The sequence below is a fragment of the Dendrobium catenatum genome, unplaced genomic scaffold, assembly GCF_001605985.2.
Source record: "Dendrobium catenatum unplaced genomic scaffold, ASM160598v2 fragScaff_scaffold_1219, whole genome shotgun sequence".
Lineage (NCBI taxonomy): Eukaryota > Viridiplantae > Streptophyta > Magnoliopsida > Asparagales > Orchidaceae > Dendrobium > Dendrobium catenatum.
Window position 1 is genome coordinate 174,717 of NW_021319681.1, and position 21,256 is coordinate 195,972.

Consider the following 21,256-nt stretch of genomic DNA (forward strand, 5'->3'; position numbering starts at 1 on the left):
TCTTATTTTCAAAAATATTTTTTTTAATATTCTTTAAATGCCCCCATTTAATCCTAGAAAATTGTTTTACTTTATTTTTTATTTTATGCCCCTTTATCTTAAAGTCCAAAACTAATAATCGATGTTGGGTACATAAATTTTCACTCGGAATAATTTTACAATCTTTGCAATCTAAACGATTTAATTTTCTAGTAAGAAAATAGTCAATTTGGTTGTACTATATCCATTTTTTATAAGTGATGAGATGCTCATTCCTTTTCTTAAATAAGGTATTAGCAATTGAAAAATCATAAGCTAAACAAAAATCTAATATGGTCTTGCCACCTTCATTCGTCGTTCCAAATCCATGACCACCATGAATGCTTTTAAAATCATCTACCTCTTTACCAACATGTCCATTTAAATCTCCTCCAATAAAAACTCTTTCTTCAAGAGGTATCTTTTGTATTAATTCTTCTAAGTCATTTCAAAAATTTAATTTAGAACTCATATCCAAACATACTTGAGAAGCATAAACACTTATAATATTAACAATCTTGTCATCAACAACAATTTAAAGCTATAATTCTATCTTCAATCCTATTAATTTTTAGAACATTATCCTTTAAACTCTTATCTATAATAACACCTACACCATTTCTAGTACGACTCCTACCCGAATACCAAAGTTCCTTCAAGTTTACATCATTACGTTATCAAAAGACAATGTGAGTATATAGTAATGATGATATCGCAATGCACTCGAAATTGTTTTCATATTTATTACACGCCAGGTAAAAAAAAAGAACACAAATGCATAAAAGGAAGCGGTGTTTTCAGGTTGCTGACTTCCGTAATGTTCCTTCTATCACTCTCAAAAATACAAAAATGCTAGCGAGCAAAACAAATTGCCACCATAGTTCCACTAAGTTCTGCTACGGTTAAGATTACAGTCACGTAGAAGGTATTTCAGTAGAAGGGCCATCCATAAGGGAAAGTAAATTGCTTGCAAATTCACAAACATTTCGAAAAGTATCAGCATTAATATCAATCAAATTAACTTTCTGCGGTTAACCAACTTACTCGCATAAGGCAGCTGTCTGAGTGTAAGTTTTCAATGATTCATCTAATTCCTCATACTTGATGTTAACAACACTGGATGGCTCTGAAAGAAAAGCAGCTTGCAAAAATTTCAAGGCTGCCTGAAAGTAGAGAGCAGTCCCTTCAAGTTCTTGTCCTAAATTCTGTGTAAAGGTTCAAACTTTGATAAGCTGTTAGCATTCACAGAAAGAAAATACGCCTTTCCTAGTATAGGAAATTTAAGATAAATTACAAGTTCAAGTTTAACAAATAATATATTGCAGGAATCAAGCTAACCTTCTTTCGGTCTGCTGCATGCTTCAATTCTTTGGCATCTTTCATAGCCACAAGAGCTGCATTTGATGCTGCACATTTTCCCAAAGGGCGCTGGCCAACAAGCTCATTACATTTTTCACGCCTCAAACTACTATGTCGTGCAACATTCCCGTTATCGGAAGCCTCTGCCAGTTTGTCCAATTCCAGCAAACCACTCACTGTTTCGCTAGTAGGATAAACTTCTAACTCTTCTGCTTTCACGCTTGACAACAAACGAGGACCTTGATTTGGAGTGCCTTGCTTGTCATTCCTCAAAGAATGAAGTTCCTCTTGTTCAGAAAAAACTTTTGATATCTTCATCTTACCTTTATTGAATTCACATTCAGATGTGTTGTTTGTATCCCTCAAGCATAATCTCTTACTTGACTCAGATATCACGGTCCTTTCTCCACAATGACTACTATCAATATCTTCTACATTCCCAGCGGAATCATTCAATTTATCTTGATTTTGGAATGGCTTTTTATCAGGGTTTTCAATAAGGTGTTTGTCATGATGGTCATGAATGGTTGACACAGAGCTTACCACATTCATTCCACCAACTTCATTGGGCAGGAGACTACCCCTAACACCGCAACAAAGCATACTTGAAGGTATTCCACCTTTTTCTTTGGCACCATCTGGGATAAATGATTCCTTAACATGATCATTGCAAGCCCCATCCGAAGAACTCAAAGCCCTCGATTTAGAAGCCAGATAGCTTCCTGGTGATGTTTGCTGGCTTAAAGAACCTTTTTGCTTCCTTTTCAAGCGCTGGCTCATATTACCATCAACTTCCCCATCCAAACATCTATTTGATTTTTTAATGGCAGATGCTCCTAAATTTTTAGAATCAGTCTTAACAACAGATTTTTGTATTTTAGAATGCTTCTCAGAACTATGAGCCCTATAAGGAGATAAAGAAGCAGATTCTTGAAGAGAACCTCGTGATTCCTGGAAATTAGCTTTATTCCAACCTGAACTAGACAATTTTAAAGAACTTGAGTTACCTCCAGCTGAACGTTGTACGGTAGCAACTTGATTATCCACCATCCCATCAATAAACAGTTCCCCAGTTCTAGAAGTTCTTCTGGTTTTATCATCTGAATTACCAAATGCACGAGTCATTTTACTCCTATTCTCTTCTACTGTATAGTTTGATGCATGGCCCTTATTTTCCTTCTTTTCCACACTTCCGCTGTTATCTTCCGCAAGAATGACCCTCTTTTCACCCAGATTCTTTCTTCTCGTTGCAGTTTCTTGATTATTCTGGATGTCATGCCACTCTCTTGCTTTCCTCTTCTTAACAGGAATTACAGAGTTATCAGACATTCGAGCATCCATGGCACCAGCTTGTTTAAATTGTTGCCCAATATTAACACGTAGATGTGTCTTCATTGTCCCATTATGTGAGGAACAACTGCTCTTTAAGTCCCTCATCGAGTTACTCAAAAATTTATCTCCAATTTCCCCACTCTGCTTCCCAGTTAAATCAGTAGCAGAGGAACCACTCGAAAAGTAGGGAGCTACTTCTGCAGTTAAATTAGGGCTTAATTTCCCACCTTTGTTGAGAAGATGGAAGCCATCGGGACCTGTAATCTTCTTATCCCTGGAAATGTCTGAATTGATCAATCCCTTGCTTATCAATTTTGAATCCTTGCCTGGTCTAATATCAACTGCAAAGCAATTACAATGAATAAAATGAAATTATATAAATCAAACATTTTTCCAGCATTCATCTGTTAACTTTATAGGAAAGGAACACCAGATGAAAGCCAACAAACATTGATGAAGCTAAATGATATTCCTTGCTATACCACTACCTCCATTTGAAGAGCACTGAAGACTTTTTCCCATCCCCTTGAGCTTTTCTTTCTGCGTTTCCATGGAAGTATCACTTAGCCTTTTCACCTGATTGTAGTTTGTGTCAATTATTGAACCTATCTGATTGGTCACTTGATTTACTGCATTAAAATTCACAAAAGACATTTTATCCTTATTAGCACAGCAAGCAAACTGATAATGAACTGAATGATCAGGTGCTAATGATAAATGTTTCATTACATTATTTTTCTTCAAAATAGCTAGCATGATAAGTTCGCTAATGAGATTAATACCATGAACAGTGGCCGAAGATGTTGATGGAACAGAGTAGCCAAGAATAGAATTGTTGTCAAGGAGAGAACTACTGCATTGTGGATTCATAATATTTGTTGTTTCATCTTCGCTGATGTGACAATGGTTCATTCCAACAGGCCTAGAAAATAATTTACTGTAACATTAGTGATGCAGAATAAATATAATTATGGTAGTATTTGTATTAAAAAAATGTCCAAAATTTTAAACATGGTTCATATTTGTAATAACAACATGACTTCTTTTCGTATCAGCCTTAACAAATTTTAGGCAAGTATTATTAGCTTAAAGGATTCATTCTTTTAATAGGAATTATGTCTGATGAATTAAAATATTTGATTTCCTACTCTCCAAGTTGCGGCTACTTCACTTCTTCTAGCACTTTTTTTTTCTTATTCTATGTTGTTTTATTCTTCTTTTTCTCTAATCCCCCTTTTTTATCTATATCATTTAGTATTAGAACAAAAAATCATATTCTTAGTATCCTTTTGCATCAACATATGTTGATGCTATCTCATGTGACCAATCCCTATGTATAAAACCATCTCCAAATCATGTTGCATAGTGATCCGCCTGCAATAAAGTCCCAATTATAGTTCCTCACGCGAATTGATATCATCGTTGATGCCTCATCCCCTCCATCAAATTGCAATCCAGATCCCTTTACTAAACTATTGATACTACCCCCGCGATCACTCTATAGGCCTCCATGACATCAGAGCAGTTATAATTTCATTCCTATGATATATGCCTTACTCCCTACTTGAATTCATTTACATTAGCCACCTGTATGTAAACTTCGCCTCCTCTGTGCATGCATATATCCTTTCCCTTTGCTTTTACACTCAACCAACTCCGGCACTTACACTTCAGCGTCCATGTCTACAACCAAACCCCTTGCCAATGCATCACATGCCCATTGCGTTCAATGGGAAATTTGCATTGCCATCTGTTTTTTTTTTATTTTAAATTTTATTTTCTATTTTTTTATTATTAAAAAAAAAACAACACCATCCACCTGCAATCCACCGTCTACTAGCCTCAACACTTTATTTGGTCACCATGTGAGATATTTCTTCATGCTTGAACGCTATCCATTGCCTCTATCGTTGCAGTAATAATCGATGCTTGTCACTACTCACCTTCGCATGCTTCGTAGGTTTCCATCGTATTGCCTTTTGCATCATAATGGCTCCATGTCTTTGGACGCTAGTAATTCAACCCACTCACATTCACACTCTCTGAACATGCCAAGATGTACCCAATAATCCCACATAATTCCGACTTAGAATGGTCCACTGCAACAATCATTGGCCTTTCTACATCTGCTTTAAGTGTAATCCTCTCCTACTTATTACAAACATGTGCATAAGCCGCTTCGATCTCCACCATTAGCATGAACCCCTTCCAACTCTTCAGAGAATAGTTTCTTTAGGCCTAAGTGAATGATGTTGGACAAATAGTTATGTTGGTGATATTATTAAATAAATCTCATAGATTTTAAATCACGGTTCATATTTATAATAAAAAAAATTATTTCTTTTTTTTATTAGCCTTGAAATATTTTAGACAAGTATTATCAACTTTGAGCCTATATAATAAACTCTACTCTTGCAAGTTGCAATAGGAATTATGTATGATGAATGAAAATATTTAATTGCCTATGCTCCAAGGTGACGGTGCATCTCTTCTTCCTGCTCTTTTCTATTCTCTATTTCCATGTTCTTCCATTCATCTTCTTCTCATCACAACTTCACTCGAATTTCCCTCTTCAACTACTTCATTTAGTAGAAGCGCTCAAAAGGAAAATCTTTCTGAAAAGTTATAAATGCTGCAAGGAAAATATTGGAGCGTACTTCTAAAGATCAAATTCAAACCTGAAGCCTATTTATCCAAATATGTTCCAAGCATATAAATAAAATATAGGCCTAAATATTATGAATTCAAGCAAACTAAACATTGGAAAAACTCACAGCCAAAACTGCATACTGCATGTCCACTTCTTCGGTAAATCATCAGGATTTGTCCCATTTGGTAAAAGGCGCCATTTTTCACAAATATCACAGCAGGCCCAATTATCCTTAATTACAATAGGGCCAGCCGCAACAGCTGGATCTGTAGCCGAGGGATCAGTAATCAGAGCATCTGTGCGTGTCTCTATAGGTACTTCAAAACTTGAAAGAGCACCGGACTTTTTATCAAATGACCTCACCTTGGACTTTTTCTTTGCTATCTTAATATTCCTTCTTCTATTCTTACCAATATGCTCCCTTCTATCAGCCACTAGCTCACCCATTCCTTCACAGGCAATCTCTCTTTGTAACTGTTTGGGATAGTCATGAAGTGATTCCTTGGATGATTTGGATCGTTTGGATTTATCTTCAGCAGTACCACCCCTTGCAAATAACTTCTTTTCTTCTTTTCCTGACAACAAAGAAAAAGAAACCATGGTCTCTTTTTGGGGATCAGTTACTGATGTAGCATTTGCAGCAGTCGCTTTCAATTTTCCTTTGATTTCAGAGAGTTTTTCTGTCTTCTGAGCATTATTGAATTCATTAGTTCCAAAAACATGATCTTTGTAAATTTTAGGTCCACCAATTTCTACTTCATTTAAATTGATACCATTTTCAGGTTCGACCATGCATTCTTTCTGCAAGAAAGAAAGAGACTCACCCCTAGTCAAATTTATTCTAGGGCTAGGCTTCACTTTAATAGAAATAGCTTTTTCTTTTAAATCAACATTGCCATCACTTTCTATGCTTCTTTTTGATTCGGGTGAGTTCCTATTGCCTAGACTGGAATGAAAAGTGTGGTCATTCAGCGACATTCTACTTGATTCAGTATGCTGAACAAAGGTCTTCTTAGTGCCTTTGACAGAGTCTTCCTGAATTTTAGAAGCAATTTCTCTGACCCTTATTTCAGATTCAGCAGTCCCAGAATTTAACAGAAGAGGGCTACTTGAGGTTTGAAAAGTAAGATCCTGGCCTTCCGGTGTTTCAACATTGTCTTTCTTCTCCAGAATCTTATCATTATTCAGCTTGGATTTATTTCCTCCAATTTGTATATTTTTTGGAAGAAGCTTCATGGCAGTCTCTCTGCAGCTCTCCGTGCTTCTTAGAGGTGAATTCAACTGACCTGAAATAGAAATTGACTCAGGAATGCTCTTAACAGGAAAATCCCCTTTACGATGTCCACTTAAGTGGTTCCCTGCTATTGTCAACCTCAGTAGATTTTCTTGTAGGGGAGAGAGAAAACAACCCTCCGAAATCAGAAAGCCTGTCATAATCTGCTTTATCACATAGAAAATCAATAACCCATTAGAAAGGATCCGTTTACAATCAGTGTTTTCCAAATTTCCCAATGGAACATTTATGCTGGGAATTTACCTGGAGAATGGCCCTAGGAGATGCATTGGTTATACCATCTTCAAGAATATCCTTGATTCCTTCTGGGCTGTCCTCTAAGGATGAGGATGGTGAGAACTCAAGACCCAGGCCACTGTAGATGGCAGCATTATTTCTAGCAGAGTTGTTATCTGGTCCTACTTTTATGCGAACCTTCAAAGTACTCTGGATAGCACCTTTGGTTCCTTTATTGATCGAGCCATTATCTTCAATATGATTTCCAGTTGTAGTTGCAGTTGTGGAAACATCCTTTCTAGCTGAATCTCCCAAATCCAAATTTTTAATTGAAGTTGAAGACTTTTTGGAGATAGATGCGTCAGTTTGAATCGATGAGTCATTGCATGCACCCTGTATTTATAGATCTATAATTATTATATTTTGATTCATAAGCTAGTCCTCTTAAGAAAATAAAAATGCAATCCGTCACATTTAAAAGATATTTCCATCATATTTAAAAGTAAGTTTGTACCTCAAACGATGAACCATGAAGAGATCTGACAACAGTGCCACCAGGGTCCTTTGGTGGGCTTCCAGGTTGAAACAACATGGAAGGAGAACGCTTGTAAGCAGGCAAGAATGAACCATATCCACCAAACTTTGCCCCTAAAATCAGTTATACACAACATCACCACTGATTATGATGTCATACACAACTTAAAAGACAATTTCAGCAAAGCAAGCCTCACCCAAGTTCTCTACAGAAACTCCACATTCAAATTCTCTCTGAAGATGACCCAAGACATCCTGGAGTCTCTCATCCTGCAATAAATAAAGTCCACAGAAACACTAATTGTATTGCCATAGGGGTGTATTCTGTTAAACAAAAAAGCATTCATAGAATAACAAGTTAGAGAAGCCTATGAAAAGGCAGAGACTCCTCAGTTCAAAAATTATAAAAACCAAATGTATGATCTCTGATTGACGTATCTATGTCTTTATAAATGAACATCTATAGTAAGGCTTCTTTTCGTAATGTTGTGTTGTTAAGCTATGTTATTTGGTACAGAATATAGTCGCCCTTGTCTCACGGAAATGTACAAGATACTCTTTAAGTACAATGCCAATGATAATGAAGCCATAAATAAGGTACTTTCAGACAACTTTTTCACAAAAATCAAAATTGTAATATGTCAGACTTTGGTAAAGAGAAGTAGCCAAAAATTATTACCAATTAAGGTAAAAGGTAAAAGACTTGATGTCACGAACAATTGATTAAACCACGCACACACACTATCCGCAAGATGTTTGTAATAAGTCCAAATGCAAAATCTTAAGACAATAATCATCTCATCATTACGAGGATCTTTTTTAGGTTTGAGAATTGAGATAATAAACATAAAATGAAGACAAAGAAATTTGCCTAAGACATATCCAGGCTATTGAGTCACAGGAATCCCAAGTAAAACAAACAATAATTTCTATTTCATAATGCGATAATAGGCTTGTCAGTGCGTATAAGTTAATTTACTTATATTCAAAAAGAAAATCGAACAAAAAAAAAACGAAAAAAAAAATACAGCAATTCAATTTCCTTTAACGCACAATAGGAAACCAAAGATCCAAAGAGGAATTACCACTTCTCTTTTTAAGTTAGAAAAAAAAAAAAAGCTGCCAAATGCCGATTGATTTATCGCCTAAATCAAAAGCACTAAATCAGGAGTCTAATGGAAAAGACGACGTTCCTAAAATTTATCCATCTCGCAACGACGCACAGCAAACTCAGACAAAATAGACCAGAAAGAAACAACTAGTCTTTCTCAACACCACAAACGCAAACGAACAAATTCACGTCATCACCAAACCAAGCATTCCTCAAAACCAAAGCTTCCTGAAGAGTATAAGATGGAAACAGAGTTGGCTTACAATATACGAAAGATCGACGTCTGGATCGATGCAGGCCTCTTCCTCCTTTCCCGAGCGCGCCTCCCCTTCCTCGGGCTCGCTCTCCTCCATTTCTCCCCTTCCTCCTCCTCCAAACCCAAACCCTATCCCCTTCATCTAATATCCTCCGCTCGCCGGCACCATCGCCACCGCCGCCGCCGCCGCCGCCGCCTTCACCGATTCACTCGCGGTCGCCGGGTCCCGCACCCGAAAAATCGAAACCGAATCCTTTCCGACTCGCTCTCCCAACAGAATTTTCCTTTCTTTCTCTTCTCCCGGACGAGTAGCGGCCGAGGGATATTTCGTCCGTACGTAGAAAAATAAGAAAAAATATTTATGGGAAAAAAACACATTAATTTATATATATTTTTTTTTTCTTCCTTATCAGCCCGCGGTGAGCCGAAACTCAGAATATCCCAGAAAATTAGCTTGCCTTTGAAGATGATCCAGACCGTTCAAAATACGAAATCTCGATGATGTACGGTGGAGCGCGCGCTGGTCGATCAGATCGGATGTTGGTCTCGTGCCAGCGTTCAGCGCGTGGCCGAGGCTCGATGGGTAACTGCCCGGAAAAGGCGGGCATGTTGCGTTGTGTCGGAACCATTGCACTTTAGGCGGATGGAGATGTTATGGGAAAAAAAAATTAAAGAAGAATATTGTGATTAAATTTTTTGTTATGATTAAATTTTTGTTTATTATATTAATTTTGAGATTAATGTATTATAAAGTTGGAAATAATGAAATATTTGGCTTGAGTTACTCATTTTTTTATTTAGAATTTATTATATTATTTTGATGTTAAAGTAATATAAATTTTAATTTTGTTGTTTTTTCATTTTAAAATAAAAATAAATGATTTTGAGATTAATTCTTGATATGCCTAGATATGCCTAAAAAAAATCATGCTATCAACATGAATTTTGATGCATTTTATGTATAGGCAATTTTAGAGAAACTCAAGACCATCTAAACTTCGATTTTCAGTGAATTTAAAAATTGAAATGAATGTCTCAAAAAGGTGAACCCAACAAATATCAAAATTGATCTTATTGTAGTCCAAATGAACTCAAATCAAGCTTTGGAAGCATAAATTTTAGACATCAATTAAAAAGTCAAATATTCTCCAAATCTTACATGCTTATAATCAAATTGAGCGGCTCGATGAGACAAATCCAACAAGTCTAAGAACACTCAATTTTGAGTTCATTAAAGCATTTAAATATTAAAAAATGATCTATAATCAAATGACTTAATATGAGTCACGCAATAAAGTGTTTTGAAATTTTGATCAAAATTATCAAAATGTCACTTTAAAAATAACACAAATAAACATGCTTGAGTTTGGAGAGAGCTTGGAGATCTGAAAAACTTTAGAGCTTTACTCGATATTCTATTACTGCAAGCCATCACCATCACTAGAACATTATCACCGGACTATCGATGTTCAACCAATGCCAACCAACCTTCGATATCTTACTACCGTAGTCCAACCGCCATAATCAATTCACTATCATTCAACTGATGTCACCTAACAACCATCGTCCAACCACCGCTGCCTGACCAACATCATCCAACTACTATCATCATTCTTTTACCCCTTTTTCCATAATTTCTACTACAAATATAGAAGACCAAGCAAATAGTCACAATCTTGTAATCTCTTCTTCACTAATTGTAGAGAAGAGCAAACTTACGTAAATTCAAGTATATAGTGTATTATTTCAGTTAGTCCAGGTGTCTAGGTCTGGTAAGTTTTTTTCTTTTCAAGGTTCTTTATGTAAGGTATATGTAATGAATTTTCGTCTTAACTAGAATATAAAACTCTCTTTATCATCACAAAATTTCTAGCATGTTACAATCTTTTTGTCAAATTGCACCATTTTTTTAGTCAAAATAATTAGAAATTTTCATGTAATTTTCACTCAAAATTACTTTAAAATTGCATAGTATTTAATTGATAGATGAAATTCATTTTGATTTATGACAGGATCTACAACTCGGCGGTTGGACAAACATTATGATTTATCCATGTCCCAAAGAAGGTTGAACAAACATACTAACCTAATAAAAAAATGTTATTTCATAGGCAATTAATGATGTTTGCAATATGTTTTCCCCAAATGAATTGCCACTAGTCAAATGTAGAGAGCTCTATGGCAAGGGCATGCCCATGTAGCTTTGAGGAAGTCTAGATTCTATTAAATCGACTATAACAAAAATATACTCATGAACTAAAGCTTTCTACTAACATTATAAATAAAAAAATCCTAAAATATTAAAGAATGCATGACAATTAGAGCTTCAATGCCCATATAGAGAAACAAAAGTAATCTAAAAAACTTCTCTAATAATCACAGAGAGAAAGTTTCAATAGGATTTTCACCTACTTGGTGCCCTATAAACGCATAGGAATGTTTTTTTTTTATTTCCTAATTAGGAATATAAGTTAACTCAAAGATCAAAGATTATTAAGAAGATAATATTATTATTTTGCTAGAATTAAGCTGAAGAGTGAAATCAGTAAGTCTTGTTTGACTCATATTGAATTATAAATGAGTCGGGTTGAGATCCAATTGAGCCATCTCAATATTAAATTGATATGCATGTATGTACAATCATGATTGACCTACTGTAGTTATAATTAACACAACATCGTTCTAGCTAATTTATCTAATCAATCATGAGTTTACTCATCTTATTGAGCCCAACTTAGCCTTTTAACTTCAAGTCTAGTATATGTCTTCTAAGATTTACTATGGTTACATATGACTAATCTATTGATTTCAAGGCAATATGAAGCTCGCTCAAAGAATATTCTGGTCTAATATAATCTATGAATTTCGAGATTGACTAGGATTAGCTAAGACGAGCATATATATTCCAAAACAATCTACGATTCGGGCACGGTGCAATTAATTAGCTTAAAGAGGTATGATCTTCAAAGCTTTATGGCTAAGATTTCTAGTTTACTAGGATTGATGTTTAACTTATCCTAAAATAATTAGTGTGCAAACAACTACACACACTAAATTAGTGTGCAAAAAGTTGTGTACATTAGCATACATATCTAATAATAGTCATATGCACACACATATAACAATAACACTTACCTTATTCTGCAAGCAATATGAACCCTATAATTTCTCAACAATATCAGTGTGGAAGACTATTTCATTAAGCTGTTAATAATGCATCCACTTACAGAGAAAAGAATCTTAATTGGCGCAAGACATTTAAGAGTAGGAGAGATATGTGATGCCTTCAATATATAGTTGTTTATAAGTTGAGTTATAGTGTACAATTAAAATTTATCTTATTTATAAATTATCACCCATTAAAATAAATAAATTTACACGTAATGCTCGACTTTAACTAAATAAAAAAAATAAATATGAAGATTTTATTGTGAATTTTAATGTTTATAAGAGACTTGAGAAATGAATATACGAATATTAACTTTATAAATAGCCAAAATTAGGAAGGTATTCACAAAATTGTTTGTATATATATATATATATATTTGCATTATAAGATTATTAAAAAGTAATTAATTTCTTAAAAATGGAAAAAACAAAAAAATTAAGAAATTAATTGCAAGCTAGAGTTATTTTCTTAAAGATAATTCTTTCTAAGTTATTTAAAAATTTGAAAAAAAAAATAATAACTATAGTTAATACAATAACATCCCCTACCAACATCCATTATTATCATAATTATAAATTTCAGCTATACTAACAAATTCATTGAAAATATTACTACTGTGAATGTGAATGTAGCTATAATATTTTCCCAAAGGAAAGCTAAAATAATAATGAATTCTTTTGACCTCACAACTAATAGTTACTATCACCAAAAAAAGACAAAAAACATCTGCACTCACATTTTAAGAGAAAAAGTAACTAATAATAAAACTTTTAATCATTATTCAAACAAAAAAGTAAAATTATAAAACTAACGTTTCATTTGGGACAATTTTTTTATGTTTTTTAAAGCAGTTTTTTAGTATAAAAAATTTAATTTTTAAACTATGAAGCTGCTTTAAAAAATAATAAACGAAACCTAAGGTTTTATTTGGGATAGCTTTCTTACTATTTTCTAAAGCAATTTTTAATACAAAATTTTTTTGAACTACAAATTTTTGTACGAAAACCCTATTTTAGAAATTTGTTCCACACAAAACCAAAATTCTCATTATTTAATTTTCGATCACCTAATTTGACATATAAGTTATAGAAAAAAAAGAAAAAAAAACTACATTATAGATGTCCCAAATAGCAATCAAAATCACTTACAAGCACACAAACCTTATCATCCACCACAATCACTTTTCAATGACTACAATTCAGTGCATCTTTGGCTTAGCAACCATGCAAAGAGGCACTTTTTTATGAATTGTAAGACCACAAGCCTCACCCATGTCAATATCTTCAGGTTTCATTCCATCAGGCAAGCTCCATTCAAAACAATGCAAGAGATTAGCTAAAACAAGCTCCACAAGAACCGCAGCAAAATCAACCCCTGGGCAACTCCTGCGACCAATTCCAAAAGGCACATAATTGAAGTCTTGCCCTTTCAAATCTGTGCCACTCAAAGTGAATCTCTCAGGCCAAAACTCATTAGGGTTCTCCCAAGTTTTAGGATCTGTCGCAATGGCGGCGGCGTTAATAAAAACTCGGGTCTTGGATGGAATGTCATAGCCTTCTACATTGCATGATTCGAGGGTTTCGCGAGGAACTAGGAGCGGGGCTGGAGGGTGTAATCTAAGTGATTCTTTGATGACGAGCTTGAGGTAATTTAGTTGTTGGAGCTCGCTTTCTTCAACCTTAGTTTTGTTGAAAATGGCGGCATCTTGTACCTCATGTTGTAATTTAGTCATTACCCTTGGATTTTTCATTAGCTCTGTCATCGTCCATATAATTGTTGCTGAGGATGTATCAGTTCCAGCGAAGAACACATCTAGAAGAAACGAGCAGTATTACGAAGATGATTTTCTTTCTCCTCTAAAAAAATAGGAAGTATAATCATAAGGATCATTATTAAGGGTAATTAATAATCTTAAACTTATATATCATATTTCTTACTAATTTGCATTTTTAGAAACAATCCATTTAGACCCCTTGAGAGATCACATATTTTTAGCCTCTTATTTTGCTATATTATAATTTATATTTTTTATTAGTAATAAGAAAATGGTCTTTAAATCATAATAACAAATATGGAAAATTGGGTTAAATGAGGGAGGATTTGTTGAGCAATTCTCTAAATGAGAAAAGGTTTTTAAACCATTTAGAATTTGCTCAAGGTCTATAATCTCTAATCTTTATATTAATGTTTTTATCTTATTTGGGTTTGTGAGTGATTTACAGGGTAGTGTGTGCTTCAAATATGGAGCTTTTTATTGAAGAGAAAGCTCTCTAACAATCCTTCATTGTTCTTGCATGTCGTCATTGGGAATAAAGCCACACAATGAACACAAACAAGACAGAGAAAAATGTAACCGAAAAGAAAGAACATCAGGATTTAACGTGGAAAAACTCTATCGAGAAAAAAATCACGGAATCATACCACACCAAGAAATTCGCTATGAAAATTGAAGTAATTATGCATGACTCTTTTCTCTCCCTCTCTCCTTATTTCTCTCACACCTTATATCATTCTCATACGTAATTGACAAAGAGACACAAATTACCATTCCAAGGGGCAAACCTTCAAGTTAAACATGAAAAACTGTTTAGCCCGACTCACAACGCTGTCGTGCAAAGGTTTGGAGCGCTGCGGTGCTCTACTCTCTATCTCCAACCTGTGACAACACCAGCGTTTGGAGCGCCTCGGTGCGTTGCTCTCAGTCTCCAACTAAAGAATGCAACTCGAGCATAAAGCGTTGCAACGTTGTACGGTCGTACGGGAAAAAATTTGCCCCCGACCCAAACTAAGGGAAACCTCTGACGAGCTCGACTAACAAAATTGAAATCGTAGTCAACCGTACAACCTCTTTGATCGATATAATGAGACTCCACACGAAATTAACCGTTATTACATTTCTTATGGCCAAAAATATACTTTAGTACTGATGTCAAATATCTTTTGAAGGAAATCTTAAACTTTGCACTCAATTTATAACTTGTATGAGAAGAATAAGAGAATAATAACAAATACAACTCACTTAAGTTCCTAGCTTCATACCTTAGGGCTCACTTGGCTGCTTTTTAATTATAAACTTGTACGGTCAAACATCTGTAGACCCGGTGAAGTAGAACTTGCTCATGTGAAGACCATCTAACTCCAAGCAGGTTCGCCAAAGCTTCCAAAGAACTCGTCGAAACAAGTGAATCCCTCAAGTTACATTGACAACTCTCTCAGGTTGGAAAAAATATTCTGTGTGGATGTCAAATGTCGTTCGGAGACCAATCAGAATACGCCACGTCACCCCTTCGCTATGTACCGCGGCTCGGCACTGCTCGACACTGCTGACGTGGTTGCACCTGATTCTCCTCCGGTCGTAGAGGTATGTCCAGCCTCCGCACATAATAATTTCTCCTCAAGTTGGCATGAAAGTATGATATTAAGTGGTTATAACTTATAAGCTAATATGCACGTGCATAGTTGGCTACAAAACTCCTTAGCCTTATCCTTATTTGATAATTGAATATATAGCCAATCCTATGGCGTCCCAAATCCTTGCCTAAACTTATAAATAAAGGTTATGCAATCTTTGAAATTCAAGCCTATTTAAGGAAATCTAAAGCTCCACATGGAATTTTTTTCTCCTTTAGTTTCTCTATTCGCACAGTACTCTTACTAAATTTTTGGGTGTGATCCAACAAAAATAATAAATTTTAATACTTTCATAATTTAGTCTAATATAGGCAAAAAATAATATAAGTTCGAACTCCAAAAATAACATCAAAATTATTTTAAAATAATGATTTTTTAATAGAATCAAAATGAACTCATTTCACTTTCTAAAACATAAATATTACTTACAATCAACCATATTAACTTTTAAATAAACTTACTATTTGATAATCTAACACTTCGTTACTCTTTCATCCCTTACCCTGGCTCCCATTCAAAATACCAAAACTTCAACGATGAAAAGAGGCGAGGAAGTCATTATGGGATCTTGTTGTGAATGAAATTGATGAGGCTAACAACGAAGTGTGAATGAGATGAAAATGAAGCGAGGAAGTTACAATAGAATCTCGTGGGGAAGGGCACAAATGAAATCAATGGCATGTGAAGGACTAAGGGGCTGTTTGGTAGCATTCTGGATTTGATTTAAGTAGGATTTCGTAAATCCTCTAAATCCGGATTTCGGAAATCCTGATAGGCTTAAATCCTGAAAACCGTTTGGTAACATTCATGATAAATTCTCTTAAATCTCATGTGACTGTTTGACTACAAAGCAGGATTTACTGAGCGGATTCTTCCTCTAGCATCATGGATTTCATAAAGCCTGTAAAATCCAGGATTTAGAGGATTTTGTTTGATGTGAGATTTGGTTTTGCATTTTAGGACGTTTGGCTGGATTTCGCTCAAATCCGCCTCAAATGCAGCCTAAATCCTGCTACCAAATAGCCCCTAAGAAGGCATGAAGGAGTCGCGACAGGATCTCCCGAGGAAGAATATTAATAGGACCTATGCCACATGAAAAAGAAATGAAAATTTTCGTGCTGCATTATGACGAAAAGATAAACGAAATATTTTTCATATTATTTAAAAAACTAAATGTCATAAAAATAAATAATAATTTTAAATGTTATCGACGGAAACCTCTCCATCAACAATTAGAAATAACATGATACTGTAATAATAAATGTAGGTGATATCATACCATTAAAATTAAATAATAATAATATGCTTTTGACTTGGCCACCTACAGCTCACATGAGGGTGGCAGGGAAGTGCTTTTTAAAAGAAAAAATAAATAAGATCATCTTTGGATTTTTTTTTTTTTTTTTTTTTTATACACAATATCAATTTGATGGCATACCTACAGCCTCTGTTTTTAATAAAATTATAAATTAACAATTAATGCAGGAACGGGACTGAATCCGCCATCACCACAATTATAGTTTCTGTAGTGGACGATTAATGATTTACTCATCACTCATCATTGTTAAAGAGGGATTTACATATACGCTTCATAATTTTATATATTTATATAAAAGTATAAATATTCTAAAGTGTTAAATAAATAAATATAAAATATAAACATTAAATATAGAAATATATAAAAATGTCTTAATATGTATGTAAATATATAAAAACTATGACTTAACTATAATATAGAAATAATCATTCATGTGATCAAATAATTTTTGTGATTAGGCACGAATCACGAGGAATATTCAACTTAGAAATTTTCAAAATTAAATACGGACCATTTGAACTCTGATCTCAACAAATTTAAAGTCAAATTGAATGTCTCGAAAAAAATGAACCCAATGACATCAAATTCAATCCAATCCGAGCCCAAATGGGTCCAAATCGAGGGCTCAAAGCACATTTACAAGGTTCAAAGCATAAAATTGGACGACCAAATGATTTCCAAATGTAAGATGCTTATAGTTGAATCGAATGACTCGATGAGACGAATCCAACGAGCCCAAGGTTATCAAATTATGACATCATTAAGACACTTAAATACTCGATAAGAAGTCCATGATATAGGGAGTCGGTATCGGCCATCCATTCGAAACACTCCCAACATGTCCTTGATCCTCTCTTTATTTACTAGCAATATCGCTCCCTAAAAACTATAAATAAACCCCTCATTCTTCACAAAAAGGGGACCAAGCAAAGAAGATAATGAAGAGAAATGAAAGAGTTCTAGCTCTTGCCATAAGATTCCTCCTCGACCACCACCTGGCCACCAACTGTCGTCGGACTTCCGCCCTGCTACCAACTGACACTAGATTTACGCTCGACAACTGACCATCACCAGACTTCTGTCCGACTTCTATTCGTTGCTAGATTTCTACCTAACAGCTTACCATTGCAATTTTATCGTCTTCAAGTTTAATGACAAATCAATCTTTGTAATCTATTCAAGTACTAATAGATTCATTTCAACTATGTGTGGTCCAAATATTTTTCCCTTCAGGATTTTCCACGTAAAAATTCTATTGTTTGTATTCTCTTTATTTGTGAGCAGGATACTCGTGCAATGCTAAGACGTGAAATTTTCTTACTTTAGCACCGCGAATATTCCAGCATTCAATTAGAACAAATAACGATTTTTTTGATAAAATGTATTAAAAAAAGAATGTACATTTATAATACTTAAAATTATCATATTTATATATTAAATGTTAAAAAATTATATTTTGTTTACTTCACCTTTAGTTGCTTAGAATACTAAAAACCTTGAAGACAAAGAAGAGATGTGAAAATCATTGAGAGATGACGAGGAAGTAGTGATAATATCTCACTAGAGATGTGCATCAGCAGATTCAGTGGTATGTGAATAATTCAATTATGAAATACAGCTAAGAAAGCCCAACTTTTAGTATTCAATGGAGACAAAAATAATTTAATCACCTCAGAAATACATATTAAATCATCGAGAAAATAATTTAAAGCATACAAGAATCCATTGAAATGCAAAATCAATGTTTTTTATCTTCACGTTTGAAACGATGTTCTTCAAGAGAGCGAGAGGAGCCCTTTCTCTTCACTTAAGATAGGAAATGAGAGAAATAAGAATTTAATCGTTTAAACTGAGGATCGCGACCCTTTTATACTTTAATTGTATTTATTTTATTTTAGCTCATCATTAAAATAAAATATATAATTGACCTGAAATTAAATAAATACTTAATCTCTACACAATATTTCATTTCATATAAATTTAATTGAGATGTCCCATAAGTAAAATAAAAATTTAATTCTTAAATAGATCATAAATTTAATTAGCACAATTTTATATGACAACTAATGCATAATATTTAATTTATATGCATAAATATATGAGCCTAAATATAAAATTTTTCCAACAACAAGAAGCTAGTTTGGGATGGCATCAATGACATGTGAAGCTTTGCCATTACATGGAAGTTAATGGGAGGGTAATATTTTTTTGATATTTCATATTTTAAATGTTATATGAGTAATTATGAAGAATTGAGCATCAACTAATCTATACTGTTATTATGTAAGTAAATCAAAAATAGAAAAAATAAAAAAGAGGAGAGAAAAGAATAGAGATGTTACCGCCCATGATCCCCTTGACGTAATCCATGGTGCTAAGAAAACCACCATCAGGCGCTTCTTCCTGCAGCCTAAGCAAAACATCCACCAAGTCCTCTTTATCGAAAGCATCATCAGTCTCCGTCTCCTTCCCACTCTTGAGATGCTCCTCGATCACCCTCTCATAAAACCGATTCAACTCCCCAAAGTTCTTCTCCACCTTGTCCCGCTGGCCAATTATCCCATCGATCCAATCCCAGCCTGGAAAGAAATCCGCAGCACAGAATCCAGCCACAAGATTCTGCGTCTCCGCCATGGTTCCATGAAACCAACTCCTCCTTCCTTGGTACACTCCGGCGCCTCCTCCAAGCAAATCTCCGAACACCACACGGCACAGGACGTTGTAAGAAAGAGCAAAAACCATCTCGCTCAAGTTGATTGAGGAGGAATTGGAAGAAGATAGATCAGTAATAGCGGAGCACAGCATCTCCACCTCCTGCTCCCGGACAGATTGAAATGATCGCACACGCCTAGGGCTTAACAGCTCGACGACGCAGAGCTTGCGAGCCTGCCGCCAGTTCTCGCCGTACTGGGCGAAGGAGATGTTGGAGTTGTTAAAGGAGAGTTTGGTTCCTACTTTGAGAACAGGCCGGCCGGAGAAGATGATATCGTGGGATTTAAAGATGGATTTGAGGGTTTCGCCGGAGGAGACGACTAGGGTTGGGATGAACCCGAGTTGGAGAAACATGAGGGGGCCGTGCTTTTGGGCAAGGCGGAGGAAGGATCGGTGAGGCGTTGAACCCACCTGGTGGAGGTTGCCGATGATGGGGAACCTCCATGGACCTGGAGGCAGCTTTTTCCCTGCTCTGTTTCCTCCATGAAGCTTTCTCAGGAATAAAAGCGCGAAAGCGAGAAGGAAGACGAGCAGCAGAGCAAATGGTTCCATATCTCTGAGGGCAGCTGACTATGGATGAACTCTTTAGGGGAAATTTTAGAAATCGGGCATCCTATTATTAATAATAACAAAAATAAATACTAAAAAAAAAATAAGAGTATATCCGGTCGTCGATTACAAATTAATTTTTTAAAGATATAAATCATTTTCAATATTATTTTTTTTATTTTTATTTTACTTTGAAAGTATTTGTTTTAAAATATATAATGAGTTATATAAATAAAATACAAATTAAAATTGAGATCAATTGAGTGATAATTTAAAATGAAAAATCCATTATATTTTAAAGTGGAAGATTATTATTTTAATTTTGATAGAAACTATAGATTTAAATAAAATTGAATATTTATATAATCAAAACAAGAAGTTCATAGAGTAAGCTTAATTTTATTTTAAGTTTTATGTCAATTTCTAATGATCTATTAATTAGTAATATGTTATTGAGTACATATGGAGCCTCTTAGCAAAATTAATATTGGTAGTATAAGATTCTATCTCGTACATACGATGCTTGAATAGTGTTATTTCTCCGATATATTTGCAGGCGCATACCTATCACATTATCTGAGCTGTATTGCATTAATGTTCATTTGATTACTATTATAGCAGGTGGAGAAGATTGGATATCTAATGTGATTGACATCCTTACAATGTTAGTTATATTTAATATATAATCAATATGTGGTTAATATAAATCGTTTATTGTATTATAAATGAGTAGCATCATTGAGCACCCCTATTTAGGTGATTCAACAACACGTGTAGTAAAATATCGAGACGAGTTGCATCTTTTCCTACTTGTTTGCTACATTATGTGCCACAAAATTTTCATGTCATTTTTTTGTTAATGCTTTGATGGTGACTATTCATCTATCGCGGAGTATCCAGGAAAGATTTGTTGGTTATTGTAAATGAAACAAATGAACACTTATGTGGAATGGTTGATTGATAGTCCACTTAAGATGAAGGCGAAGATGAACGATGTTTTTCAGTGTTAAAGATGATCTACATTGAGTTTTACATGATAAAGCTATATGACAAGACATAATAATGAGATGGGAGAGTTCTTAAGGGCTGATGGATGAAATTTGTGGAAGAAAATTTTTCAGATTCTTAGAATTTTTAAAGCGTAACCTAAATAATATCAAAGAATTGCTAATTTAATCATTAGATGAATGATATCAAATCATGAGTCGGCAATCACATATAAAAATTTTGATAGATTAAAAAATGGCTTTAAATGCAATTTTTATCGTTTAATTTAATAGAATTAAATTTTGTACTCACATTTAATTTTGTTATATATTTTTAAAAA

General features: G+C 34.5%; 2 protein-coding genes across 4 annotated transcripts in view; both read right to left on the reverse strand.

Moving 5' to 3' along the window:
* The window catches only part of LOC110114743, a 23,987-nt gene extending 14,879 nt beyond the window's left edge, over positions 1 to 9,108 (reverse strand). For all 3 annotated transcript variants that reach the window (XM_020847723.2, XM_020847724.2, XM_020847725.2), the window contains exons 1-9: positions 8,778 to 9,108; positions 7,601 to 7,673; positions 7,384 to 7,517; positions 6,897 to 7,262; positions 5,484 to 6,796; positions 3,492 to 3,631; positions 3,198 to 3,338; positions 1,357 to 3,050; positions 1,063 to 1,223 (exon numbers count right to left, since the gene is read on the reverse strand). In XM_020847723.2, coding sequence (XP_020703382.2) covers positions 1,063 to 1,223; positions 1,357 to 3,050; positions 3,198 to 3,338; positions 3,492 to 3,631; positions 5,484 to 6,796; positions 6,897 to 7,262; positions 7,384 to 7,517; positions 7,601 to 7,673; positions 8,778 to 8,912 — 4,157 coding nt within the window. In that variant the 5' untranslated portion in view covers positions 8,913 to 9,108. The remainder of the gene's footprint in view (positions 1 to 1,062; positions 1,224 to 1,356; positions 3,051 to 3,197; positions 3,339 to 3,491; positions 3,632 to 5,483; positions 6,797 to 6,896; positions 7,263 to 7,383; positions 7,518 to 7,600; positions 7,674 to 8,777) is intronic.
* Positions 9,109 to 13,032: 3,924 nt separating this feature from the next.
* On the reverse strand, positions 13,033 to 19,974 carry LOC110114744 (cytochrome P450 71A9). Its single transcript, XM_020847726.2, has 2 exons — positions 19,011 to 19,974; positions 13,033 to 13,751 (listed from the first exon to the last, which is right to left on the reverse strand). Exons 1-2 carry the CDS (start codon positions 19,930 to 19,932, stop codon positions 13,138 to 13,140), a joined length of 1,536 nt encoding a protein of 511 aa, XP_020703385.1. The 5' UTR covers positions 19,933 to 19,974; the 3' UTR covers positions 13,033 to 13,137.
* Positions 19,975 to 21,256: the final 1,282 nt, after the last annotated feature.